At 65.8% G+C, this 26491-nt stretch overlaps 2 protein-coding genes across 2 annotated transcripts; both read right to left on the bottom strand.

The window, feature by feature from the left end:
• Positions 1-1061: 1061 nt before the first annotated feature.
• Positions 1062-13508, bottom strand: FASTK (Fas activated serine/threonine kinase). Its single transcript, XM_086466704.1, has 9 exons — positions 12941-13508; positions 10605-11075; positions 9881-10029; positions 9440-9656; positions 9058-9217; positions 8361-8452; positions 7405-8062; positions 7057-7171; positions 1062-1197 (listed from the first exon to the last, which is right to left on the bottom strand). The coding sequence occupies exons 1-9, from the start codon at positions 13506-13508 to the stop codon at positions 1111-1113; spliced, it is 2517 nt and encodes an 838-aa protein (XP_086322830.1). The 3' UTR covers positions 1062-1110.
• Positions 13509-14987: 1479 nt separating this feature from the next.
• TMUB1 (transmembrane and ubiquitin like domain containing 1) lies at positions 14988-16122 on the bottom strand. The gene is made up of 2 exons (XM_086467045.1): positions 15725-16122; positions 14988-15382 (listed from the first exon to the last, which is right to left on the bottom strand). The coding sequence occupies exons 1-2, from the start codon at positions 16120-16122 to the stop codon at positions 15028-15030; spliced, it is 753 nt and encodes a 250-aa protein (XP_086323171.1). The 3' UTR covers positions 14988-15027.
• Positions 16123-26491: the final 10369 nt, after the last annotated feature.

Genomic DNA, 26491 nt, shown 5'->3' on the forward strand with positions numbered 1-26491 from the left:
CGTGCCCGGCCGGGGACGGGCACCCCGCGCCTTCGGGGGGACACTTGCCAAAGAGACGCCGGCCCCGCAGCCTCGCCCCGCCGGGGATCCCCGCGCCCCTCCAGGGCCACGCCGGGCCTTCGGTCCCCCTTGGGCACGTGCTGACCAGGCCATGGGGCAGAGCCCCCCTGGTCACCCCCCAGCAGAGCTGCAGGTCCTGGCCCTGCCCCAGCTGCCCCTGGCCCCACCCGGGGCTCCCACCAGACAATTGGGTGGTGCCGAAGCCCCACCGTGTTTTATTTAACGGAGTAATTTAAATGGCAATAAACAGCTTCGTAACCAGCACGCCGGGCGGAGGGTGCCCGGGCAGTTGAGGCTGGGGGTGCTGGGGGGGAGCCCCGGGCACCCCTCCCCACACCACGGCCGTGCCAGGGCAGGGCTCGGGCAGCAGCACCCCCGCTCCGGGTGCTGCTGGAGGGGGGCTGCTGGGGTGGGGGGGGGTCGCCTTGTGCTGGGCCCAGCCGCTGCCTTGTACCAATAAACAGGATGGACTTTGCACGCTTTTCACCAGTTTTATTGGAAAGTTATCCCCCGCTTCCCAAGCACCCCCCTCCTCCCGGCTCGGGGAGCAGCCCCCTGTGCAAACAGCCGGCCCTGCCCACCCCGCTCCCCACCCGGGCTATGCCACAGCCCCCCCAGACCCTGCAGGACTCCGCAGGTGGGGGCCAGGCCCAGCCCTCCCTCCCAGCACTGGGGGCACAGGGACACCCCCGCAATGCCCCCCGGACGCCAGGCCGGGCCCCCCTGCAGCCACCCTTGCAGAGCAGGACTGGGGTGGCAGGGCCAGGGTGGGGGGGCAGCGAAGGACCTTCCCCCCCCCCCCCAGCACCCAAACACTCCCCTACGCACCAGTCACGTCACACCCCTTCCCCCGCTAACGGCAATAAATAATCTCACACTACCCCGGCCCCACATCAAGGAGCAGGTGCCCACAGCCCAGCCCCGCCCCCCCCCCAGCCCCCCGGGACGGGGGGCAGCTCTGACTCCCCCTCCTAGGGGCAAGGGGCTGGCAGCACCCGCCTGCACGCCCCGCTCCGCCCTGTCCCCGCCCGGGGCTTGGGGCTCCATCCCTCAGAAGCGCAGCTCCCTCAGCTTCTGCCGCAGGTAGTGCTTGGCCTCCTCGATGCCACTCACCTTCTCCAGCTCCGTGTAGGGCAGCTGAAAGGGGACGGGAGACACCGTCAGAGCAGCTCCCCCACCGCCATCACCGCCCCCCGGGGTGGTGGGGGGCACAACCAGGACCCAGGACCCTTCCCAGGGGGGAGGAAGGCAGTGCCGTTCCTCCCAAGGGGAGGGAGGGCACCGGAGCAGCAGACAAGCCCCAGCTCGGTGTCGGGGGGCTCTGCCCTCCCGGTGCTTCACTCCTGGGCTGGGCTGCCCGCAGGCAGCCCCATCGCCGGTCCCCACCGCGGCCGGGACGAGTCCGGCACACACAAGGGGAGCACACGCGGCGCTGCAGGGCCAGGGGAGCTCTCAAGCCTCACCCCAACCTCCAGCCCCAGCTGCCAACAGCCGGGGAGGGATGAAGAGCAAAACCCAGCCGCCCTCCTGCTGCGCAGGGGGGAGCCCGGGGCTCCTCCGCCGCCTGTCGGCCCCCCAACAGAAGGGCTGTGGGCGTGAGTCGAGCCCAGCTAACGCCTTCTTCCCCAAAACCTCCTTTTAACCCCAGTCTGCTAAGGAAAGGCGGCACCGGGACTAACGAGAAGGGAGCCCCCCTCCCTTTGCCCAGGGGAGGGGTTATGGGGGCCAAGGGGGAGCGGAGACCCCACGGGGAAAGCTGGACTGGATGGGGGTCTGCGGAGCCCCTGAACTCTGGGCCCTGGGCCACCCCGGGGGGTCGGAGCAGAGATGGGCCCATGTCCTGTGCCTCCCCTCGGTACCAGTCGCCGTCTGGGTACAACCCGGCAGGCACTCCCCCAAAGACACCCTGTCTCTGAAAACACCCGTCCACAGCCCAAGGCCCTCCTGACGCCGGGCTTGTCACCGCGCAAGGGGCTGTGCGGACACCCACCCACCCCCGCACGAGGCTGGGAGCACCAAGGAACTGGAGCAGACCCGCACCGCGGCAGGACAGGACGATGGGAGACTCCAGCGACCACCAGTGCTCCCTCCCCATGGGTATTGGGGACTGGGGGCCAAAACCTGCTGGGGTGGCTGAAAGCTCTGCTGGGCCAGCATGCCCTCAGGCAGCACCGGTGCTTGTGGAGCAGGACGGAGGGTGACCGCAACCCACGCTTCAGCCGCCTGGAGCTCAGGAGGGGGCTGAAGGCACCACGCTGCGGTCACGGGCCCCGCGCGTGCAGCCCAGCCCTTGGTGCACTCCGGCACAAGAGGAGTCCTGCCCTGTCCTCCCCGAGCAAAGCTCTGCTCTGCTTCGGGCCTGCGGACCCTGCCGAGGGGCAGGGGCAGGGGCTGGGGTGGAGCTGCACAGGGGAGCTCTCGGCGAGACCCTCCGGTGCCTCCCCGGCCCTGGGGGCCGAGCAGAGGAGCTCTGCAGCTCTACCTGCACCCCAGCCTGCTCCGAGACGGCGCCTGGGAGGTGGCAGGGGGGAAGCGACCCACAGCACGGCGCTGTGCCGCTGCTCCAGCCCTCCCCCGTTCACCGGTACCGAGCCCTGGAGGGGCTGCGGTCCTGAAGACACGTCCTCAGAGCCGGGCTGGAGCCTGGCCTCCGAAGGAGCCCGCCCGGAGCCGGGTCCGCAGGAGAGCTGTCGGGCAGGGAGCACTCCGTGCGTGGCAAGGGGGGGTCTACGGCACCAGAAGCATCCAAGGCTGCTTGGAGAGGCCACTGCCATCCCTCAGGAGCCGGCCACCATGACACACAGGAGTTTGCCTGCAAAGGAGGGAGCTTTTTCTCACCAGCTCGTTGAGGACCAGGGCTAATAGCAGGCATCGCGAAGGGACAGGGCGGGAAACCTGGCCCAGATGACGCAGGGACTCCGTGTGAGGCTCCGTCCTGTGACGGGTGCTACGCACGGGGTCCAGGACCTGCTTGAGACCACCGTGGGTGAGCAAGAGGGACGGGACACACAGACAAACTGCACGGTGCCCAGGACAGCGAGCAGGCTGCAGACAGGCGCTGTTCTCCATGCAGGCCAAGGATGGAGGCAGACACTAACTCTGTCTGGACAGAAGGAACCAAGCCCTCTGGCTGCAGTGGGTCTGAATCCAAGGTTTCTGGCAGTTCTGGTACGGAGCTACTTCCTTCCACTGCCTCACGCGCCTCTCCTCACAGCCCAGCTCTGCGGGGTCTGCCCCCCCAGCGGGCTTGCCCCTCCGGCACTATGAAGGACCGACAGCACAGAAAGCTCCTTCAGCCCAACAGGCTGGAAGTGAGCGGTGCCAGAGCCAGGACGGGGTTCGTGGAACACCCAACCCAGGCACTATCAGGGCAGGATCCTGGGAAGGAAGGAGCCCGTCCTTACCTAGAAACTTCCGAGGGCAAAGAGCGGGCTGCCAATAAAAGGTCAGGCCCACCGGGGGAAGAGACCATCTACCTCAGACAGGGCCGAGCCCCCGAGCAGCTGTGGGCAGAGCGCAGGGCCTGAGGCAGGCGACCCGCGGCAGCGGCCCCATCGCCCGCCCGCCCGAAGGGTGGAAGCAACGTGCGGGTCCAGCTGGAGGACGGAGACGAGGGAGGGCCGGGGTACCAGACCTGGCGATGCCCTTCGCAGTCGCCGCGGGCAGCCCCTGCTCGCTGCGCCACGGAGGGGCTCTCTGGAAGGCAGCCCTGCGCAGAGGCACCGACCCAGCCACACCTGCTGCCGCCACAGACCGACGGCATCCGAGGAGCACGGCCCTGGCACGGTCACACGCACCCAGACAGCTCAGCAGCGCGCCAGGCACGCCGGGCAGCCCAGCGCCGAGCGAGCTGACACGCGGCCACGCAGCTGCCAACAGGGGAAGGAAGGCCTTAAATTAAAGCTAAGGAGGGCTGGAGCGCCCGGCTCAGAGCTGCCAACAGGCACGACGCCCAGCCGGACCGAGTCACAGGCCGCATGCCCCCGGCGTCAGCGCGGGGCCAACACCGCCCAGTGTCCCCGACCCGGGCGGCGGCACCGAGCGCACCCCGGGGCGGCCGCAGGAGCGGCTGACACGCCGAGGGCTGTGCCGCCCTTCGGAGGGACCTGGAGAGGCTGGAGAAGCGGCCCCCAGCAGGGAAGGGCCCAGCCCCGAGCGCAGGGAGGAACAAGCCTGTGCGCCAGCGCCAGGCTGGGGCCGACCGGCTGGGAAGAGGCTTTGCGGGAAAGGGACGAAGGGTCCTGACGGCCGAGCCAACCGAGGCAGCCGGCAGCACCCCGGGCTGCACCGGGCAGAGCACCGCGAGCGGGCGGAGGGAGCCGATCCCTCTCTGCTGCCCAGCGCCGGTGGGACGCATCCGGAGCGCCGTGTCCCGCGCTGGGCTCCCCAGAACAAGACACGGACATACCAGAGCGGGTCCAGTGCAGGGCCGCAGGGATGGTTACGGGACTAAGGCTTGTGACATGTGAGAAGAGGCTGACAGAGCTGCAGAAGAGGAGGGTCGGGGCATCCTGTCTATCCGTACTGCTACCCGACGGGAGGCTGTACAGAAGACAGAGCCAGACTCCTAGCAGTGCCCAGCGACAGCGAGCGAGGCAACGGGCACAAACCTAAAATACTCCAAATCCCACTTATACCTCAGAAAAAGCTACACACAGGTGCCGTCTCTTTCACCGTGAGGGTAGAGCAGCACCAGCCTTGAGCCTGGAACAGGTTACCTGGACAGCAACCCATCTCTGAGACACTCAAAACTCGATGGACGTGGTACTAAGCAACCTGCTCCAGGGGAGCTGGGGCTGGACTGGAAGATCTCCAGAGGCGCCTGCCATCCTCAGCGGCTCTGCAACGGCGTCTGAAGAGGAGGAAACAAACCTCCAACGAGAAGAGAAAGAATGACTGAGCTGTGAAGCAGCTTCAACTCAGGAAGATGCTGAACTGCCTGGGGTTCTTCGACTCAAAGGGATGTCCAGAGGGAAGCAGCCTCCAGAACCACAAGCACAGACGGAGGCAACCGCAGAGCTGCTCTTCGCTCCCTCGCGGTTCCAGGCCCGGCAGCCCCACGCCGGCTGACCAGGCAGCAGGTTTAGAACAAACAGAGCCTGCTGCAGGCAGCACTGCCTGGAGCTTGCTGGCACCGGCCGCTGCAGGTGCAGAAGAAGAACAGGCTCAAAGAGGAGGAACAGGCTGACGGGGAAGAGGTCTGTCGGGCGCCTGGACACAGCGGTGCGGACACAACCCGCAGCGCAGGAGTCCTTGGCCTGTCCATGCCAACCACGAGCCACTCCCTACCCATTTTCCAACGATCTGCCACTGCCTGCTGCCGGGGAGGGACTGGAGGGGACGGGACCTCCCGCTCCCCAAGGGAGCCACCCGCACTGGCGGCTGCGCGACGGCCGGGCACGCCGAGCGGAGGGGAAGAGCCCCCGCGGCCTCCGTCACGCAGGTCCCGGTGCCTGACCACGTGCTGCCGGACAGAGACCCGACCCTGGGCGCGCTGGGAGCAAGGGCACGCTGCTGCTTGCCCACACCCCTGCCCGCTCCACCCTGCTCCTCAGAGACCTCCTCGGGCCGCTGGTCAGCGGCCTCCGCCTCCCGCAGCAGCCCTGACCCGCACCAGGGGCATGGACCCGAGCGGTAATGGCTACCAGAGGTGGTGAGACAGGGCCCGGACCCCCCGCCCGGCCAAGCGCAGGGGGAGCACAGTCCCTGGCCCCCGCGGGCGGGCTGGGGACAGGGCAGGCAGGCGAGGGCAGCCCTCGGCTCTCAGACACGGAGGCACAAAGCTGGGAGCGCAGACGGCTGTGCCAAGCGCCCTCCTCGGCCGAGGGCACCCCGGAGCCCAGGCACGCAGCGGGAGCCTGCAGCACCGGCCTCGAGCCCGGCAGCGGGCACCAGGGAGCCTCCTCCGCACGACCAAGGTGCCCGGCCCCACCGCTGGCTGGGGACGTGGCCCTGGGGCGCCCGTCCTGGACGCCAGCACAAGGGAGAGCTGGGCAGGAGAGCTGGTCCTGCTCCACGGCTCTGCAGTTGGGCATCTCCAAGGCAATACCACCACCCGAGTCACAGGATCGCCAAAGCTATGCATAAACAAAGGGCTTCTGAACTATGTACGGTGGAAATTATGAAATTAGGAGGAGCTTCGTGTTGGCACGCTGCACCGTCGGCAGCAGGGGAGGTAAGAAGCTTTAAGAAATAGTTATGGGACTGCTTGGTAGATCTATGACTGTAATTCAGGTGACCTCTGAAGTGAAGAAGTAAACAGGAATAAAGGAATAAGAAGCCTGCATTTCTGAGTTGTTTTCCTCAGATCTATCCTCAAGCTAAAAACCACCCCACAAACAGCTTTGCAGAAGCTGCACACCTGAAAACAACATCTCAAGTTTCCAAAGCAATCCGAAGACAATTGCAAAGGCAGTGGCAAAGCCTCGAGGCCTTCTCCCTTCGCAGCTCTCACCACAAACCAGCCAGAGGCTGCAACCAGAGAGGCCAGGGCTCCGGCACAGGCACGGAAGGGAGGTGTGCCTCGCCTCGCCTGCACCCACTGCGGCAAGGGGCAGGCTGCAGGACCGACAGCGGGAGCACAGAGCGCGGTATCAGGCCGAGCTACATCTACATCCCCCCCCAGATTTCCACCCCAAGGCCCTGCAGCCGATGCCGTGCCTGCCAGGCCCAGGCTGAGCCGGCTCCCCCCTCTCCCCTCCCTGCCCGGCGCGAGGGCCGGCTCTCAGCTCCAGATGCGCAGGGCAGGATTCCTGCGGGACCCGTGGGCAGCAGGGGCTCTGCCCTCGCCTGCTGCAGGCCAGGGAGAAGTCTTGGGGTGGGGTGGGGGAGGGCAAAAAGGAGCCGTGAGGATGAGTCACTGCTTCCTCTCCCAAGCAGCGTGACTCTCGTCGGGAGCGCTTACGGCGCGGATGACAGCTCTCCAGCCCACAGCCTGTTGCCCACCTCACCGCAGAGCCCGGGGGCAGGAGGGGAAGGGGGCAGCCCCCCGCTTACCTGAACCAGACAGTAGCCCAGCAGTCGCAAGTGCCTGTCCCTCATGGCTCGCGAGCCCACCAGGATGTCGGAGTTCTGGCAGTAATGCCACTTGTCGTTGACCGACAGCACCACCCTGCAGAGGACAGAGCGGGGGGATGAGGGCAGCGTTACCCCACACCCCAGAGCCTGCCGGCAGGGTGGGCGGCAGCCCCCACCCATCCCTGCACCCGCACCCAGGGCCTGGGGGCAGTGGGGACAGGGGTCTGGGAGTGCAGGGCGAGCCGGGGCCGGGGCCGGCAGCCTGGGAGGGCCCGGGGCGGCCGTAAGCCAGCAGGGAGCGGGACGGGCACCGGCGCTGCTCCGTACCTCTGCACCTCCTCAGGTCCCTGCGGCCCCTCGCCCGGCCCGCGCTTGGGGCTGGGCCGGCACGGAGAGGGCGGAGGGCAGGCGTCCTCGCTGGCGGGGGGGTTCCTTTCCTCCGGTTCCTCCTGGGCCGGCTCCCCCTGGAAGCAGTTGTGATCGTGCCCGGGGCAGCCGGCGGGAGCCTCCTCCTCCTCCTCCTCCTCCTCCTCCTCCTCCTCCAGAATCTTGCCGATGGGGAACTGGAAGAGGGTGGCTGCGGAGGTGCCCCTGGGGGAGCAGTCGGGGGTGCCAGCCGGCTGCGCGGAGAGGCACTCGGAAGGGCTGCTTAACGTCGAGCTGCCCTGGCTCTCCAGGGAAGACTCTTTGCTCAGGCCGCAGTAATAGTCCGAGGGGGGCTGGTAGCAGGGGCCCCCCGGGGCAGGGCACAGCGTGGGCAGGAACCGCCCGGCCAGGCTGTTCTCCCGGGCGGCCGGGGGGCTGCTGGGTGTCTCTGGAGCAAACGGGGCAAAGTCCTGCAAGTCCGAGGTGAGGGCCAGGACGCTTGAGCGCAGGGAAATGGCGGCAGGGGACGTGGTAGTGTGGGCAGAGGAAGCCTTGGAAGCCGCAGGAACGCGGGAGAGGGGCAGCACAGTGCCCGAGCGGTTAATCCACAGCAGGAAGTCTGTGGAGAGGGAACACGGGTGAGCACCAGAGGGACCCCCCCTGCACTGGCCCAGCCCTCCTGTGGCAGGGGCGGCTCGGGGAGCTTCGTCCCGAGGCGCTCGGGGAAGGCAGCGTCACAGGGAAGGTGGTGACGAAGCAGCCGAATCTGGCTCGCCCTGAATAACCTCCAACCCTCGGGCCTCCCCCAAGGAGCCAGGCAGTCGCAGGGCTTCAGCTACACCCACAGCCCCCCAAATCCCAACTACCAGCCGCCTCCCCCGAGCCCTGCCCCAGAGCACGGCGCCCAGCCAGGCTACCTGTGCAGTACCCTGGGGGCAGCACCTCGTCCTGCCGATAGCACTCTTCTCCCACCAGCTGCCGCAGGGCCTCGGCCACCAGCCCCTTGTAACTGAGGGAAAAAGAAGAGTCAGAGGATGCACCAGGGAGGGCCCCCAGCCTGCCCCCTCGAGCACTGCCGACCCGCATCCTCCCTCCGAGCCTGTCTGCGCAGAGACACGAAGGCCCCTGGGAGCCAGAGACAAGGAGAGCCTTTAGCTTTGGGCTCTGCTGTTCTGGGGCAAGGAGGGGACGCGCTTCAGCCCATTCAGCAGAAGAGCTCCTGCCGATATCGCTACACCAGCAGAATATTCCCTTTCCCGAGAGGGTTGCCAGGCGCTGGAACAGGCTTGAGACACCACCCCTGGGGGTACTTAGAAGACGTGGCACTTAGTGGTCGAGTGCTCTTGGCAGTGCCGGGTTAACAGTTGGCCTCTATGATCTCAAGGGTCTTTTCCAACCTAAACGATTCCGTATTGCCCTGCTACAGGCTCCGGAGCTCACGTACGGGCCTTCACCCCGGCACCATCCTCAGCTGGGATCCTGCCAGACCAAGGTGACACCCCCCCGTGTCCCAAGCGACACCACAGCGCCCACCCGCAGGGGACAGGCAGTGGGTGCCCCGCACCCCGAACCTGGGGCAGCCCTCCTTGCCCCAGCGCGCCCCCCGCCACTGACCTGTACTTTCTGTTGGCCTCGTCGGCCGTCAGGGCGTGCTCGAACATGAGGACGCGGTAGCGCGGGTCGAGGCGCGGGCCGCTGTAGTCGCGGAACTCCAGCTCCACCGCCGCGTCCAGCAGCGAGAGGTAGCGGCGCACGATCAGCGCGTAGGGGCTGCCTGCGGGGAGAGGACGGCGGGCTGGGCGCCGCTCGGCGAGGCACGGCCCCGCAGCCCCTCCTCGCCCAGCCGCGCTGCTCCCCGCCGGGGGGGGGCTGATGGCCAGCGAGGCGGCCCTGTGCGCCCCGCGGGAGGCCGTTCCACCCAGGGCTTTCAAAATCCACCCCCGCCCCAGCCCCGAGCCTCGACGGCTGGTTTTACCCCGGGAAAGGCCCAACGTACTCATAACATTGGTGATGAAGGCCGGGGAGAAGACTTGGTGCAGGACGGTCTGGGGGAAATGGCTAAGCTGAAACATGGACATGAGGATGTTGACGGTCGCCAAGGGCGAGCTGCTGGCTTTCTGCTCCAGGATGGCCTCCAGCTTGGGGAAGAGCTCACTGTGGTTGGATGGGCGGTAGTTCATGCGGCTGAAGGGAAACACCAGCTTCTGGATCACCTGCAGGCAGGAGGAGAGGGAGTCAGGCCGGGCCAGGCAGCGGAACGAAGGGCAGGTCAGGCCCAGGCCCGCCCAGAGCCGGGCAGAAGCAGGCTCCCACACCCCGTAAGGACCAGGGCACATCCCAGTCGGTCCCCCCGGCCTGATGGCAGAGAAGCGACGTGGTTTCCCCCAGCCCCAGAGGCAGCCCCGGGCACCCCCCGCAGACCAGGGCGAACACTCACCTTGCTGTCGAGCTGCTCCCCGCGCTTCAGGAGAAAGTTTGCGATGGTATCAAGCAGCCGCGGCTCACGCAGCCGGTGCCGGGCCACGTACTTGGCAATAAGGGCCATGGTGTAGGGGGTGAGGTTCTCTGCCTTCCTGGGGAGCCACTCTGCACAGAGCAAACCACAGCGGGGTATCTGTCAGAGAGGCCCGGCTCAGTCCGAACTGCAGCTCTCCAGAGGCCACTGCAGCCTGGGCAGGAAAGGCAGCGCAGGCGGGTGGGAGACAACAAGGCCTGGGCAGCAGAGCCATCTCTCCCGAAACCCAGAAGGTTTCCAAAAACCATCGAGTTACGGGGCTTGTGAGGGGCCGGGGCAGATTCCCGTCCCGTGCACCCAGAAGGCACCGCTGGAACGGGCACAGAGTGGGGGGCCCCTCTGGAGAAACCCCACCGAAACCAACCTGCTGCCAGTCTTGAGGTAAGGCAGGCTCGCAGCCCCTGGGAGGGCCAAGCCGGGAAGTCAGAGACAGGGCGGCCATAAGGCAGAGCACCTCACTGCTGCAGGCCCTGGTGCTCACCACGGCCCCAGCTGGCGCCAGCACAAACCCCGACGTCCTCTGGGGCCGAGAAAGGAGGCTCCGAGGCTGCCGAGTGCACGGACAGAGCCCGGCGCATCCCGTGCCGGGGGGAGAGGCCGACAGCGGGCAAGGCTGGGACCCTGCCTGGGCAGACCCTGCCCTCACCTGCCATACTGCGGATGAATCGCTCTTGGCGGTTCTCGTAGAAGAGCTGAGAGCTGAAGATGGCCTCCAGGGCCTTGTTGTTCGCCTCCTGGGCGCACAGAGCCAGCATCTCGTCCAAGAGGGCCAGCTCGTGCTCCCGCATGGCACTCACTTGCCCCAGCGTGTGCCTGACGAGGCGCAGGATCTTGCGGTTGTTGATCAGCTGCTGGTCGGAGGCCGGGTGTCCCTGCAGCGCCTGCGCCCGCAGCCGGTAGTAGGAGAGGAGCAGGAAGAGGGTCTGGGGGTGCCGCTCCTTCTCCAGGTGCCGCTCCAAGCTGCTGAGGCAAGACTCGACCAGGGGGTGGGGGCTGGACGGGTGGAGCCTCATCACACTGCTGAAGACCATGGAGACATCCTTCTGGTTGAAGCGGCCCAGGCGGCTGCGGGACTCGTCCTCCAGCACTCGCACCAGCGGCGACTCCCCGGGCAGGCCTGCGGCAGGGAAGGGATTAGGGACGCCCGGACCCCACCCCTCACCTGGCACAACCATCCTCATAAGCTCAGGCACGAGGCTACAGCCGGAGGGGGACACGTTTGCCACACCAGTGGCCACACCGAAGAGGAGAAAGGGAAAGCAGGCCAGTTCGGCAGAGCCTGGCCAGAACGTCGGTGCACCTGCACCACGGAAAATGTCCCGGGGAGCTGTTGGGAGTGTTCCCACCCCCTCCACCGAAATGTAAGTCCTCTAGTCCACCTGCAAAAGCGAGGTTTGTTTCTTAAGTCTCAAACTTCTGACGGGTAAAGAGGAGACCTCAAAAAGAAGTACTTTAAGAAGAGTTCTGGTTGGGAAACAAGACAGACACCAGCACATTGTGACAATAAAAACCCTCCGTGTACGACAGGAGTTAATCCTCTCGCATTTCTAACCTTCTCCCATTTTCTAGTTCAGCTTTAGTCTTTCAAACTCGGCTCCTGGGGAAAATACTTTCCTCCAACTCGGGACGTGTTATTCGGCCACGCAAGGCGAGAGGCCAGGCAGGCAGCGCTGTTACGAGAAAAGGCAAAGGCCATCCTTCGCGTGTCAGGAGAGATATTTTCAGGAGATGCACGAAGCATTATGCTCTGTATGAGGCCCTGGTAGCCCACTGGTCTCCTAGGGCAGCTGACAAGATTTCGATTTTCAAAAGGGCTTTAAAGCGACTAACGCAGCATGGGGTAAGTTGCTGCGTTTTATCATTAATCAAAAATCAGTCAGAAGGTGGAAAGTGAAGAATCGGTCTGAGCAGTTGCTTTGTTCCCTAAAAAAGGCCTCGGAAAGGCGGGTTAGCATTTTTATTAATGAGCGGGTAAGCGTGGTGAGCAGGGAAGGGCGACTGGCGGAGAACAAAGTGTGGGTCAAAACCAGAGCAGGCCGGGGGGAGCCCAGCGGAGGGGAGAGGCGCCTGGCAGCCCAGAGCTCAGTGTCAACAAACACAAGGCGCCGCAAGACAGAGGGGGGAAGAGCAGAAACTTCTCCCCCCCGCCCCTTCAGCGGGATCTAGAGTTACTGCATCAACCCGCGGCCGGGACCGGGCGTCTCCACCTCGGCTCGGCCGAGGCCCCAGCCCAGCGGGCAGCTGCGGTGGGAAAGAAAAAGCAAACAGGACGGCAGGAGCCGTGTGCGGGGACCGAGGAGCGCGGGGCTGGCAGGAACCGCCGCGGTGGGGAGGGCGGGCACCCCGACACCAGGCGGGATCCCCCTCCTCACGGGCAGGAGAATCCACCGGGCCCCTGGCCCTGCGAAGGGGGAGCCCCCCGGGACAGGCCCCGCCGGCCAGCGCAGGGGCTGCTGCTGCTGCGCAGGAGCCCAACCCAGCCCGAACCTCTCCCCTGGAACATCAAACGTCCACGACACAGCGCTCACGGCGCGCGAGGGGTTTAGCCAAGGTCTCGCATCTCACGCTCTGACGCTCAGCTGTTTGCTGATTTTCGGGGACTGGCACAAAACTCAAGGAGCGGTTCACCCTGGTCCTACCAGGCGGCACTGGTCACAGCTTCGGCTGCCCTCCGGGCCGAAGCTCCGGGTGCTCCAGCCAGCCGAGCCCCCCCGGAGCAGTCAGTCCCCCTGACTCCCTCCCTCCTCCGAAGGGCACGGCTCCCCCTGCCACAAAGCCGCCATCACGTGTAAACCCGCAGGCAAACCCAGACACCGGCTGCCGTGCCGGTACGTCGCTCCTCCCCCCGCGGCAGCCGGACCAGCGAGCTCTCCTTCCACCGCACAGGCCCAGGCACCACCCGTGTCCCACCGCCCTGCCCGCCTCCCCCGTCCTCTGCCGGTGACCCCGCGCAGGCAGCCGCCGGCAGCCTGGGACACTCACCCAGCGCGGCGGCGGCGTACAGGCAGTTGACGATGCTGAAGTTATCGAACTTGGAGCAGCCGCTGATGATGGCCTGGCAGAGAGTCTGGAACTCCGGCTGCTCCAGCACCTGGCTGGGCCCGCGGCTCTCCCCGTTCGCCGCGGCCTGGCCCTGCTGCTGCTGCAAGAGCTGCCCCAGCTTGTGCAGGGCGATGGGGTAGTGGCTGGCCGACACCTTGCTGGGGTTCTGCGTGACCCACCGCAGCACCTCCCCGACGCTGCGCGAGCGCTCTATCAGGCGCTTCATGGTGAAGAAGGTGTCATAGCTCATCTTCTCGTGGATGAAGTTCCAGCTCTTCCTCTTGCCATGGCCTCGAGTCCTGTAGGCGTCCGGGGGGAAGGTGTGCAGCAGCCCATGGCCGTAGGGGTCCAGGGGGAGCAGCACCGCCCGCTGCTTGGCTTTGCCTGCACAGTAGCAGGCGGGATACATCCCGGCCCCGCTCCTGTCACCAGCAGCCAGGCCCTGCAGGACGCCGGGCCGCACGCTCTCCCGGGTCAGAGCACGGAGCCATGGCAGCAGGCGCAGCATGGCGAGGGCAGGGCGGCTCGAGAGGCTTCGGAGAACCGGGAGACCCTGGGGACGAGACGGGGGGTGAGGGGGGCTCTGAGTTCGTGCCTCCGAAGCCAGCGCGGGATGCACGGAGCCCACGCTGGGACCCCCCCGCATCTGCCCCAGGCAGGGGTATCTGCCCGGCACAGCTCCCTCTTCCGAGCCGCCCCCGCTGAGCCCTCCTTGGTACCGGGGCCCCCCGCCCGGCCCGAGGTCCCCCGGCCCGCACAAGCCCCGGTATCCCGGGACTCCCGGCCCGCACAAGCGCCCCCACCCTGATGTCTTCGGGCCCACGCAGCCCCCGGCTCGCAGATCCTTCTTGTTCCAGCACCCCCAGCACGCACAGATCCCCGTCCGGTACCGGGACTCCCGGGCCGCCCCGATTCTCCCCTCCCCCGGTACTGGGACCCCGGGCCGCACTGAGCGCTCCTCCCGCGGCACCGGGACCTCCGGGCCACACTGAGCGCTCCACCCCCGGTACCGAGACCCCCGGGCGGGGCTGGGCCGCACTGGGACCGAGACCGCGACACCCGGCCCACCCAGGCCCCCACCCCCGGGGGCCCCCATCCCCACCCCTCCGGCCTAGACGGGCCCCGCCGAGCTCGGCCCGCGCCCCGCCCCTCGCCCCGCCGGTCCCCGGTCCCCGGCCCGGCCCTACATGGCGCTCGCGGCCGCGCTGGGACCCGCCGCCGCCCCGGCCGCTCAGCACCGCCCGGACACCGAGTCCGCCATCTTCCCGACAGCCCCCGTCGGGCCGAGGGACGCCGCGGTCCCGCCCCCCGCTTGGCCCCCACTTCCGGGGGCGGGCCCGGGCGCGCGGCAGCGCGCGTAGCGGCGTACGCAAATACCCGCTACCCTTCCGCCAATGAACGCGCTCCTTGCGAAGGGGCGGGGTGGCTGTGCCAGCGCAGGCGCGCTGCGGCCATGCGGAACGCCCTCCTCGGAGCCTCGCTCCGCCCTCTGGCAGCGCGCCACCGGGGAAGCCCCGCCCCCTCCGTGCCAGAGCCCCGCCCCTCCCGCCGCCCCGGTCCCTCCCCGCGGCGCAGCAGAGCCGGGAGCCGCGGCCGTTCACAGTCTTTAATGGTAACAGAGCGGCGGGGAGCGCGTCCCCCCCGCCCGCCCCCCGGGGAGCGGCCCCGGCCCCGGGCAGGGCACGGCCGTCCCGGGCAGCAGCTCCCGTGCCTGGAGCCGGCGTCCGCGGGGCCCGGTAGCGGCCGGCGGGGCTCTGCCGGACGCTCTGTGCAGGGCTGGGGCGGCATCGGGATCCCCTCGAGGTAGCACAGCACTCGCTCCTGCCGCAGCCCCGGCTCTGACGCTGCCTGGCCCTGGGCCACCGGCTAGGGCGTGCGGGCGAGCCGCCCTCCTCCTGCCCAGTGAGCGGCTCCCTCCGGGCCCTGCAGCCCCCGGGGGACACGGCCCGCGGCCCAGCCCCCCCAGGTTCCAGCGCGGCAGGCAGACTCCGCCCGGGCCCGGGCATGCTCCGGGGCGCTGGGCCGTGCTATCTGCGGTACATGGTGAAGGCCATGAAGCTGAAGAGGAGGGTGAGGCCAGCCAGGAAGGTGGTGGCAGTGGCGGTGAAGACGTGCCGGTACTGCAGCTGGAAGTACCAGAGCACGGCCAGCATCAGCACGAAGAGCGGCAGCATGAGGCTGCCCACGTTGAGGGCGGCGTGCACGGGGTCGGCGGAGGCGCGGGGGCCGGTGGGCGCGGGGGCCGGGCTGTGCTGGGAGATGTGGCAGTGCAGGACGCTGTTGGGGGCGAGGTGCAGGGCAGCCAGGCTCTGGGCGTCATCGCGCAGCAGCTGGCCTTGGTAGATCAGCCGCACTTGCTGCTCCTGCCCGGGGAAATAGGCCCTGGGGCGGGGGACGAGGAGGGAAACGGTCACGCTCCCGCCAGGACAGCGTCCCCCCCGGTCTCGTCCCCAGGAGCACCCACCAACGCGCCCACCCCGGCCACCCGCTCTGCCCGCGCCTCGCTGCCGGCCGCGCCACGCGTCACCAGAAGCAAAGACGCCTGCCGGGACTGGCCGTCCGACGGCCCTGCCAGGGACGGGCACGGGCACCCACACCGGGGCAGAAGCGGCAGCTCCCGGCTGCTCCAGGGAGGGAAGGAGCCACCGGCGGGGCTCGGGGACGCCCCCAGCCGGGACAGCCCCGTGCCGTGCCGCGGGAGAACCGGCCTGCCCTGCCCCTCACCTCTTCAGGGCCCCGACGGTGTCACCGGGGCGCACCCGGGCCAGGCGCTCAGTGTCGTTGAGGAACTTCAGCCGCAGCACCATGGTGGGCTCGGCAGGGCCGTCGTCCCCCTCACCGACGGGGCCCTGCGCGGGTGCGGGGCCGGCCCGGGGCCGCAGCCCCGCCGCCAGCCCGCCCGCCCCATCGGAGGCCGGTCCGGCCGCCGCCGCCGGGGCTTTGTGCTCGACGGGGGTCGGCTCAGCGCTCGGGCCCTCCTCGGGTAGCGTCGCGGCGTCGCGGGGCGTCGCGGCGGGCTCGGGGGCGCGGGTGGAGGCCCAGGCCAGCCCCAGCACCACGGCGACCAGCAACAAGGCGAAGAGCACCGTCACCTCATCGCCAACGCCCTCGATCAGCGCCATGGCGGCGGCACCGGCTACCGACCTGCGGGCATAGAGCGGGACCGTCAGCCCGCCGGGCCGCAGGCGACCGGAGCGGCGGCCGGTGCGGGCCCCTCACCTGCCGCCATCGCGCCGCTTCCGCCTCGCCGCGAGGCACGCTGGGAACTGTAGTCCTGACCTGCGCCTGCGCAGGGGTGCATTCTGCGGGTCACGCTGGGAGCTGTAGTCTTTGCTGAGCGTGCGCGGAGGCGCCCTCCGCGGGGGCACGCCGGGAGTTGTAGTCACTCCGCGGCGGCGGCGTGACTACAACTCCCGGCGTGCCCCCGCGCCAAGCTGGGCCTAAACCTCCCGCCCAAGGCCCTTCCCTCGTCCGCCATTATGGGATCGAGAGGCGCTGGGCCGGGTTGGAGGAAGGGGGCTGGCAGGGGGCGGCAGCTCGGCCTGGGTCCAAGGGGAGCAGTTTTGTGGCCCTCCTCTGGCTGCACCCTGCTGGCTCCTGTGGAGCTGCGGCTGACCAGCACCCCCAGGGCCCGTTCTGCAGGGCTGCGCTCCAGCCACCCTCTCCCTGTCCTGATGGGACAAGGGGGAACGGTTTTAAACTAAAACAGGGCAGATTCAGACTAGATGTAAGGAAGACATTTTCTACAATGAGGGAGGTGAAACACTGGCACGGGCTGCCCGGAGAGGTGGTGGATGCCCCATCCCTGGAAACCACCAAGGTCAGGCGGGACGGGGCTCTGAGCAGCCTGATCCGGCTGAAGATGCCCCTGTCCATGGCGGGGGTTGGACTGGACGGCCTTGAGAGGTCCTTTCCAACCCAAACATTTCTGTGATGACTCTATGAAACCCTCCAGACGAAATCCCTCACGCAGCGGAAGGACCATGAAGTCATCGGTTCTGCTCAAGAGCAAAGATATTTTTATCATTTAATCAATATCCCATTCTTTATTTATAGAAAAGTGGTGAAAGGACTGGAGCACAAGTCTTACGGGGAGCGGCTGAGGGAACTGGGGCTGTTCAGCCTGGAGGAGGCTGAGGGGAGACCTTATTGCTTTCTATAACTACCTAAAAGGAGGTTGTGGTCAGGTGGGGGTCGGTCTCTGCTCTCAAGGAACAAGCGATAGGATGAGAGGAAACGTCCTAGAGTTGCCCCAGGAGAGTTTTAGGAAGCATTTCTTCACTGGAAGGGTTTGTCAAGCCCTGGAACAGGCTGCCCAGGGAAGGGGCTGAGTCACCACCCCTGGAGGTGTTTAACAGACACGTAGAGGTGGGGCTGAGGGACAGGGTTCAGCGGTGGCCTTGGCAGTGCTGGGTTAGCGGTGGGACTCGATGATCTTAAAGGTCTTTGCCAACCTCAATGATTCTGTGATTCTGAACCAAGGTGGGCAATTGGCAAATGCTGCGGGCAGAGCCCGTGGCTGGAAGAGCCGTGCTCTGGTGAAGGTGGGGTCTCTGGCAGGGAGTGAAGGGATGATGAGGTGACACGGAGGAACGGGAGGAGCTGCAGACTAAAGCTGACTGAGCTCCGGTGATCCTTTGGGGACCTGTGGCTCCCTGGACATGTCTAAACCTACCTGAAGGCTTCTTGAAACTGTGAAAAATAGATGAAAAAATCAATGTGGGGTAGTTTTTGTCTCCAACTTGTTTTTTGATATTCAGAGACATTTCAGATAACTGATCATAGAATCTATCTTGGCTGGTTTTTATCTGGTGTTAAACCTCAATGCTGGAGACTGGGCTTTTCTGTGTTCCTGAAAAGCGTTCAGACAACTGCAAACACGGTCAAAAATGGCTTAATCAAAATTTCTATATTTTTAGGTGAAAAGGCTTGTACCATGAAAATGAGGTAGTGGGGGGGGACTTGGGGAAGGAAAAAACCCACAGGGCCCATAAAGGAACGCAGCGGAAAGGCGGTGCTTGGGCCGGCGGTGTCCCCTGTCCCAGGGCATCGCCTCCGGGGACCCGTCGCGGCGGTGGCACAAGACGTGTCCGGTGACGCCGCCGGGAGGGACCCGCGCAGGGCCGCAGCGCCGAGCTGCCGCTCCTGTCGGCCGGGCACTGCCAGGGCCTGGGCGGCTCCGAGGGGTTCGTGGTTTTCCCTCCTGGGCTCCCGCGGCCCAGCGGCCCCCGGTCGGAAGGACGGCTGGCTCGTGGGGCGGGGGTGGCCGGGCCAGGCAGGGACACAGTCCCCTGACGTGACTTGCCTCGGCGTCTCCGCCGCAGGACGGGAAGTGGTGGATTCAGTCGTTCTGCACTGGTGCCTCCCTGGCCGTCGGCTGCATCTTTTCCAGCTCCGGGTCAGTGCTGGGCGCTGGCTCCTCTCTCCCCACCCCGGAGCAGCGAGGTGGTGGGCACGGGGCAGACGCCCCCTTGCCCGTGGCGCTGCCGTGCCGGCGGGACCGAGGAGTCCCGTTAGCTCAGCGTCGTCAGCACCTTCGGCAGAGCTCGGCGCGCGTGGGAGTGGGGACAGGGGAGAGAGGAGCGCCTCTGCGGGGGGAAGCGCTCCCCAGAAGCTCCCGCCCGCAGCCAGAGGTGTCAGCCCCAGCCAAAGACGCCGAGATGTGTTGTGGGGAGAGCGGCTGGGCCCCGCGGGTGGGAGCGCGGGGCGCCGGGGGTGCTACGCTGCGGCTCTAGGCGGGGGCGAGCTCCGCGGGTACGAGGCACCGCAGAGGAGCGGGCGAGGAAACGCCCCGTCCCCGCCACGAGCGAGGGGTCTGTGACAAGACCCCGAGGGGACACCCTGCGCGCCGCAGCACTGCCCCTCGCGGGGAAGGGCTGAGGGGGGTCCCCAGCGCCGCGGGCCGAGGGGCTGGAGGAGGTGGGCATCGCCGGCCGAGCGGGGGTCCCGGCGGCAGAGGTGGGCAGCACCCGTGGGCGCAGGGGCTGCTGGGGAGCGGGTCGTGCTGCTCGATGGGCTGACGGGTGGGCGGGGGGTGCGGGCAGGTGGGACCCCCTGCCCCCTGGCGCCGCGGGCAGTGGTCAGTGCTGCTCTCCTGCACAGCACCGAGCCGGGGGCGGGGAGCAGAGGGGGAAGAGCTGCCCCTGCCCCGCGCCCGTCAGGCTGACGCAGAAAGCGCTGGGCAAGGCCTGGGTCCGCGCCTGGGGGAAACGGGGGGTGAGGCTGGGGCCGGGTGGCCGCAGGGGGGACCTTGGTGCGGGCCAGAGAGGGGCGGGGAGCGGGGCTGGCCTGCGTATCACCACCCACATTATAAAAACCGTTCCGATTTTCTGTTCCCTGTTTTGTTTCAGAGCTGCTGCTCGCACCAGCGCCCGCGCGGTCCCCGGCAGCGGGACGAAGCAGTGCTGCAGACCTGCCCGGTCGCCGGCACTGCGGTCGTGGAGTGGCCCTGGACCTCCAGCGGCCACAGAGCCAACTGGAGACCACAGCGGGGGTCGCTGCCCCAGGGACAGACAAGGGGCAGACATATGGAGCAGGCTGTGAGTCGGGGTCACCCGGGGAGGGCAGCGAGTGTCGGGCAGGAGCTGTTGGAAAAGTGGATGTGCGGTGAGGGAGGGCGATGCGGAGTGAGCCGAGCCCCGGCACTCGGTGTTTGGAAGAGTCTCTGGGACCTGGAAGGTGGGAGGATGTCGCTTGAACTTGGTGCACACGTCAGGGAGCGTAAAAGGAAGGATTTTGGCAACGGTGGTTCCGGTAAAGGCGCAGGTAAAGGACGCAGCTTCGGAGACCCGCCGGAGGTGAGGCAGAGCGAGTCTCCGAGACCAGGGAGGAGGCTGCTGCGAAAGTGAAAGAGAAGGTCCCAGGGATGTAAGAGGGCTGGATGATGCAAGGGTGTGAAAGAAGCAGCAGATTTAAAAAATGCATAGACTGTGTAGGAAGCAGGAACGGGATTTACAACTTCCAGGATGTAGAAAGCAATCCATGTCTGAGCAAAATCATCGGAGTGGTTATGGCTGCTCACGTTTAATGCACTTGATCCCGTGGTTAATCACCCTCACCGATAAAATTTTGTGTCTAAGTTTCAATGTGGATTTGTCTGGCTTCAGCTTCCAGAGATTGACTCTTTTTATATCTTCCCTGGCTCGATTAAAGAGCCATTTAATATTTCCCTACGAAAGTGCTTCTACAGTGTAATCAAGTCACCCCTCAATCTTCTTTTGGATAAGCTGAACAGATTGTGCTCTTTAAATCTTCTGCTGTAAGGCTCTCGCTCTAGCCCTCACATCATTCTGCGTGGGTCTTTTCAGAATCTCTTTGATTTTTCAATATTCTTCCAGAAGATTGTTAATATAAAGCGACGCCCGGTTCCAGAGCGCTGCTGCTGCAGTGAGGTACGGAGGCGAGATCACCCCCTGCCCTGCCCGGGCTCCCCGTGCCCCTCGGGGGGTCGGCCCGTTCCACCCTGCACCGGGCTGGGAGCCCAGAGGCAGAAATCTGCCCCCTCCCCTCTGGAGCGGGGCGCCCCGGGCGCAAGGTGGTCTCTGGGGTCCGCAGGGTGGTTGGCTCCGCAGGGGTGCAGCGACCTGCCGCACCTCGGGCAGCCGGCACCCCACAGCGTGCCGTGACCCCGTCCTGCAGCTCTGCCCTCTCCCAGGGCTGGGGAAGGGGCTGAGGAGCCCAGACCCTGCCCCGCTGACCTCCTCGGCGGCCGCCTTGCCTTGCCCATCCCGTCTTCTGGGAAGCTGGCTGACGTCCCCGCGGCCGTCCTGCTCGTCCCACGGCTCCTGCTGTCCTTAAAGCCCTTTGGGAATCAGAGCAGGCTTCGCCCGTCTTACGCACGTGTCATCTCTGTTCTCCCCTTGGGGCTCTGCAAGGTCAGGACTTCTCCGCACAGCAGCCGCCCCCGTCACCCCCACGGGGACCACACCAGTGCAGCCTGCTGCAGCTTTGCTCGCCACAGCTCCTGCTCGTCTGCTCCGGCAGCTGCTGGACTTACAGGGTTTCCCAAGCGCTTCCCTCGAGCCCTTCAGGGACGTCATCGCTCTTGGGACCCTCCACCGCCCGGGTACCCACCAGGTATCGAGGCAGCCGCCAGTGAAAGATCTCAGTAACTCGGGTCGTGCGTCCCGGGGTCCCTGCGGCACGGGTCAGCACCATCCTGTCAGCTCTGCTCCTCCGGCGTCCGCTGCAGCCGTTGCCTGCCCAACCAGATCCTCACCGCGCCCCTGCAAAGAGGGGTCCCTGCAGGGTAACCGCCTCCGACGCCTTCCCAGTGAATGCCGGTGCAAAAACCGGATTTAGCTCCTCTGCAGCAGCCCTGTCCTCTCGGTTTGCCCTTCGTGCCCGGGCATCCGTTGGCCCCGCGGGCTTCTGGAAGGCGTCCTGCTCCCGACGCGCCTGAGGAAAGGTTTATTGCTGGCTCTGATCTCTTTGCCGGTTGTTTCTCAGGGCCGTCTCGCTGCTTGTGGTGTTCATGCACTGAATCTGCCGGGTCCCTCCATTTCCTCCTTTACTCACTATTTCACCTTCCAGAGGACGTTCCAGTGCTTCTACCTGCGTCCCCCGCCCTGCTGCTGGCCTGTGCCGGCTCCCTCCCTCCTCATCAGCCGCCCTTTGGGGCTCACTGGCCCCGTGCCCCCGGGGCGATACCTCCGTGGGGCGGGAAGGGTTTCATCCAGCTCGCTGCCGGTTTTAGCTTCTTTTTAATAACGGCGTGGGGCTTGTGCCGTTCACCTCGCGTGGGTGCCCGTCTCTAACCAGAGAGGGGTCACAGAGGCATCCTGACCCCACGGGAGAGGGTCTGCCCGTGGGGCACTGGTGGGACTGGGGCACTCTGCCGGCTGCGCACTGTGGGGCATCCCAGCTCCCTGCGGAGGAGGAGTTCCTGGGGTGTCTGTTGCAGACCTGGGGGAGCCACCAGATGCCCGCAGGAGCAGGGCATGTGCCGGCCGCCCGCCGGGTACCCACGGGGTGTCTCGAAATGGCCGAACGCTTAGAGGTGGGTCACAGCGAGAGGCCACACGGGGAAAGCAAACCGAGGTTCACCACCTCTCGAAAACGAGAGCCGAGCGTGCCTCTGCTCACCGCCGGCCCTGCTGCCCGAGCGTGGGGAGCCGTTCCCGGCACAGCCCCACGCGGGGAGCTGGGGGGAGCCTGCTGGCAGCGCCCGGCACCCCCTTGCCGGCCTCGGGGGGCTCCTTTGCCCCGCATCCCTCCAGCCTCAGCATCTCGCCCGTCAGGGCTTGTCCTCAGCACGCTGCAAATGCTGCTGTGGCCTTGCCAGGCCAGCGGCTGTCACCTCCTGCGCTTAAACAAGCCCTTCACAACTCGGCAGCGGTGGCTGCTGCTCGGCCCCAAGGGCTCTGTGCCGGCCTCGGCGTGAGGCAGCGCCAGGCACCGAACTCTGTATTTCGGATTTTGCTGCCTGACAGCCGCGCTTCGCACAGATCCGGATGGGATTAACGCACGCCGTTACCTGTGAGCTCCAGAGTAAGATTAAAGAGCTGCAGCTATTCTGAGGAAAAGCTCGTGGCCTCATCCCCAGCCCGAAGAGGATGGTTAGTGTGACTTGAAGGTGACATCTCTTTATTAAACACCTCCCTCCCCACCAAGCTGCTGCCACTCACCGCCTGCGTTGTAGCGGGAGCCACAGCAGAGGAAAGTCCTGATGGGTTTGGGAAAAGGAGCTGCTGAGCCTACGGGATGTGCGAGGAGGAGAGGGCAGCCCGAGCCTGCTCAGGACTGTGGCCACGGCAAGAGGACGAGGTTTCCTGCTCCCCGCTTGGTCGCTGGAAGGAGGGGAGGTGTCTTCAGCTGTGCCCTGCACAGGCCGGCTCTCCAGGACAGACACCCCCGTGGGAACGAAGCACCAGTGTTTAATGGCGAGTGTGATTAAGCACCAAAAGCCCCGGTGAGCCCGCCGGGGACCCGCACCCTCTGCCCGTGGGGCCAGGACACCCACTTAAGCTCAGCCCCAGGGCCCCCACCTCGGCTCTGCTGCGGGGTGCTGCGCTCCAGCTCTGCACCCTGAGTGGACCCCAGGGGTCTGTTGCCGGTGACTTCTCTCCAGCCCTGGCTCCCTCTGCTCCCCCCTGGACCCCTGGAAGGGTCCCCCACCACTCCAGCCCCTCGCCCACCACCCCGGCCTGTTGCTGGGGGCTGTGACCCGCAGCGGGCTGGGGGCTGGAAAAGGGCTGTGCTGTGCTGCTTGCTGGGGTGCCGAGGACTGTCTCCTGCCTCACCCCCAGGCTGCCAGCGCCGCCTCCCAGCGCGCCAGAGCTGGCAGCTTCTCCAGAGATCAGAGACCCCTGCTCCTGTCCCCTCTGGAGCGACGCTCTCCGGGGGCTCTGGGGCGGTGAGGACCCTCCTGCTGCCCACGCAGGGCCCGTGGCCACGGCTCCATGGAGTGGGGGCGGACGGGCTGGCTCCCTCCCTGCTCGGCGAGCAGACACCCGGCGAGCTGGGTCCAGTGCTGGCCAAGCCAACGCCGACCCTTTCCCTCTGCCGAGGCAGTTTGCAGACAGTTGAGTCTGTGCCCACCGAGGCACCGAGGGGGTGGTCTGGGGGTGGGAGCAGTGGGAGTACTGGGAGCAGTGAGAGGAGGATGAGGAGGAGGAGGAGGAGGAGGAGAGGGTGGAGGAGGAGGAGGAGGAGAGGGTGGAGGAGGAGGAGGAGGCGTCGTCGTCGCTGCTCTTGGCAGCGGCAGCAGTTTGAGGCGCTTGTGAACGGCAGCATCAGATGGAAGTGCTGCAGATGGAGCGAGCCTTGAGCTGAGGAAGTTGGGGTTCTGAGCACGAAATTCACCCCAAAAGACGCTCTCCATTTCCCCATGGCCCCTGTTTGCAGAAAGCGTCCATCTGACCATCCTTGAGCGCGTGTTTATTCCAGAAAGCCCCGGGCTCGTCTCCCCCATGAGCTCTCACCTTCCTCCCCCACTTCCCCCGTTCTGAAGTCATGCGACGCGGCCTCTCGGCACATTTAAGTTCTCTCGTGGTTTTTTCCTTCCTTATCTGTGAGAAGTACCCGCTCCATCTGTTTCCCTGCAGTTCATGTGGGCTCCTCTCCCTCCTCTCCCTGCCTTCCCAGTAACTTTGGGCTCTGAGTTTTCCAGCGCCGGCAGCACTGCGGGAACTGGTGCCGTAGCTGCCCCAACGGCACCGCAGCCCGGCGCGGCAGTGGGCACCAGGGGGTCCCGCTCTGCAGGGGCTGTCGGTGGCGGGGTCCCCTCGACCCCTGTGCAGGCTTGGACTGGGGGGTGGTCCCTTCCTGCAGCCCCTCGTCCCTCGTCCTGTCCCTGCGCCCCACGTCCTGCCTGGGACCCACCGGGCGGTGGGAGGCGGCGGGGGGAGCAGCAGGTGACAGGGGGTGGTCGGTGCCCATTTGTCCCATCGACCCCCTCAGCTGACTTCTCAGGGGGTGCGGGGGCCTGAAGGACAAACCGTCACCTGCCGGGGGTAAATCCTGACACTGTCTCTCGCTGGGTCTCAGCAGCCACCCATGGGTGCTGGGGAAGGGGTTGTGCAGTGGCTGCGGGGAAGGGCCGGGTGCTGCCTGCCAGGAGGGTGCCGGGGGCGCGCACCGAGGGAGCCGAGCCTGCCGCGTGGGCACAGAGCCCGGCCGGGGGCTGCCGTGCCTCTCCCGGGCGGCTCGGGTCGCGGTGGCTTGGGGCGAGGGCACCCGTCCGGGACTGGCTGGGAAGGTGATGCCATGGCGGGGGGCTGCAAGCATTTGGGATGGATGAGGGAGGCTTCACCGGGAGAGGGGACCCTGCGTGAACAGGAGGATCTGCAAAAATGGGAGAGTCCGTGCAAGGTCAGCCAAAGTGGAGGCCACGAGCTCCTGGTTCCTGAGAAAAGCTTGAAAGCTTGGGCTTGTTCCAGCTGAGAAAGGAGACGGTTGCAATGACCCTGCAGGTACTGAAGTATGGAGAAAACTGGTGAAAAGAGGGAGGGAATAATTCAGAAACGAAAAGGAATCACCTGCTGAAGCTCCAGAAAGGGAACTCAAAGTTTGATAATTTTCTATGAATAACTGAGCGCCAGAATAGAGCAAAAGTTGTCAGAGCTCCGTCCTGGCAGTGTGTGAGGGCAGGCTGAGTGTGCCTGGGACCGGTCGGAGAACGGACCCTAGGGCAAGGGGACGGACGCCAACGGCCTTTTGCAGCCCTTTCCAGCACCCTGGTCCGGTTCCTTCTTCTTTGCTCTTTTACGAAAAGTAAAGTACTTCACGAGTTTGTTTTTAAAATGAATGTGTGTATGCAAATCTGTTGATCTCGGCCAAGGAAGGGTAGAGAAGGCGGGAGATGAGCAGGGGTGAGTCCAGTGACAGCCACGGGCTGAGCTGGTGACCTGCACAATTTCCGTGCTTCTTTATATGCGCTTTTCAGGTCAGCCCCAGGCGAAGCTGCCCAGGGAGCTGCTGGGGCAGAAGTTCGGTTTCACAGAGACGGTGTCTTGCAGCCGTAACGCTGGTCCTTGGTGCTCTTCTCCCATTAGAGGCCCTGGGTCGAGGCCACTTCTCCTGGGTGATGGGGACCGTGCCCATGGCCTTGTCCTGGGAAAGCAGGAGGGAGAGGAGGGAGGTGAGGACAGGCAGTGTCCCGGGCAGAGCGGAGCTGCTTGGCCACAGGGAGGTGGTGCAGTGCTGGAGGAGCCTGGAGAGCACAGCCAGGTCCTCTCTTGCACGGAAACGAGATTTCTAGTTGCTCTCCAGGCAAACCTTGCCTTCCACAGAAGCTCTGTTGGATTTGTACGCCTTGAAGATGCTCTGATAGCAAACGGCCCTAAACCACCCTGGAAACGCGTCTGGCTGCTTGTTTGTGTCTGCGCCGTTTCCACAGCAGCCGGCAGTTCTTGTCATTCTTCTGAAAGGAGGAACCCCGAGATCTCATGTTTTCTCCCTCTACCACAATTGCTGCTTCCCGAACCTTTCTGATGAGCTGTGCAGGCACAGATTTTCTCAGTCACGAGCTGAAAATCCTTCTCCAGCTCCAGGGTGCAGCTTTTCCCTCCAGTGAGCCTCTCCGTCCTTTGGAGGTGTTGTGTCGATGCAGATCTCGCTGGTGCCACGGCTGGAAGGAAGATCCACCTTCTGTGCCCATACCTCTTCATCATGTCCTGCTTGAAACCCTCCGTGGTTGCACTGGCCCCTCTTGGGGCAGTTTTGCAACATCTCCGATTCCTGGGTGACCCCTGAACCCTTCCCGGGTGTTTTCCTTCCTACAGCAAAGACCCTGTTTCTTTGTCTTGGGGCTGAAGTCTTTATTACCAGGGAGATGATTATTTTTGACTATTTAAATAGAAGTTATTTGCTTGGGGCCAGCTTGCCGGGTGAGCTGGATCTCTCTGTGCGTCTGCTCTACAGTTGCTGTTGATCCACTCCCTTTCTGTGAAGCCCACTAATTTTATCTGCAGTGACCTCACGATCACTCCCAGATCCTGTCTCACCAGACAAGATTTGAAAGACGAACAGGAATCAGCTCTCGTCTGCTGT

The sequence above is a fragment of the Leptosomus discolor genome, chromosome 6 (genome assembly GCF_034619465.1).
Source record: "Leptosomus discolor isolate bLepDis1 chromosome 6, bLepDis1.hap2, whole genome shotgun sequence".
NCBI lineage: Eukaryota > Metazoa > Chordata > Aves > Leptosomiformes > Leptosomidae > Leptosomus > Leptosomus discolor.

Bases quoted from the DNA above. Each gene is read 5' to 3' on its own strand.
- FASTK (XM_086466704.1), bottom strand. From the start codon at position 13,508: ATGCTGCGCCTGCTGCCATGGCTCCGTGCTCTGACCCGGGAGAGCGTG. The intron at 9,218-9,439 runs GTACGTTGGGCC...CTCTCCCCGCAG, and splicing joins CTTCATCACCAATGTTATGA to GCAGCCCCTACGCGCTGATC. The intron at 8,063-8,360 runs GTAGCCTGGCTG...CCCTCTCCACAG, and splicing joins GCCCCCAGGGTACTGCACAG to ACTTCCTGCTGTGGATTAAC.
- TMUB1 (XM_086467045.1), bottom strand. From the start codon at position 16,122: ATGGCGCTGATCGAGGGCGTTGGCGATGAGGTGACGGTGCTCTTCGCC. The intron at 15,383-15,724 runs GTGAGGGGCAGG...CCCCCGCCCCAG, and splicing joins ACCGTCGGGGCCCTGAAGAG to GGCCTATTTCCCCGGGCAGG.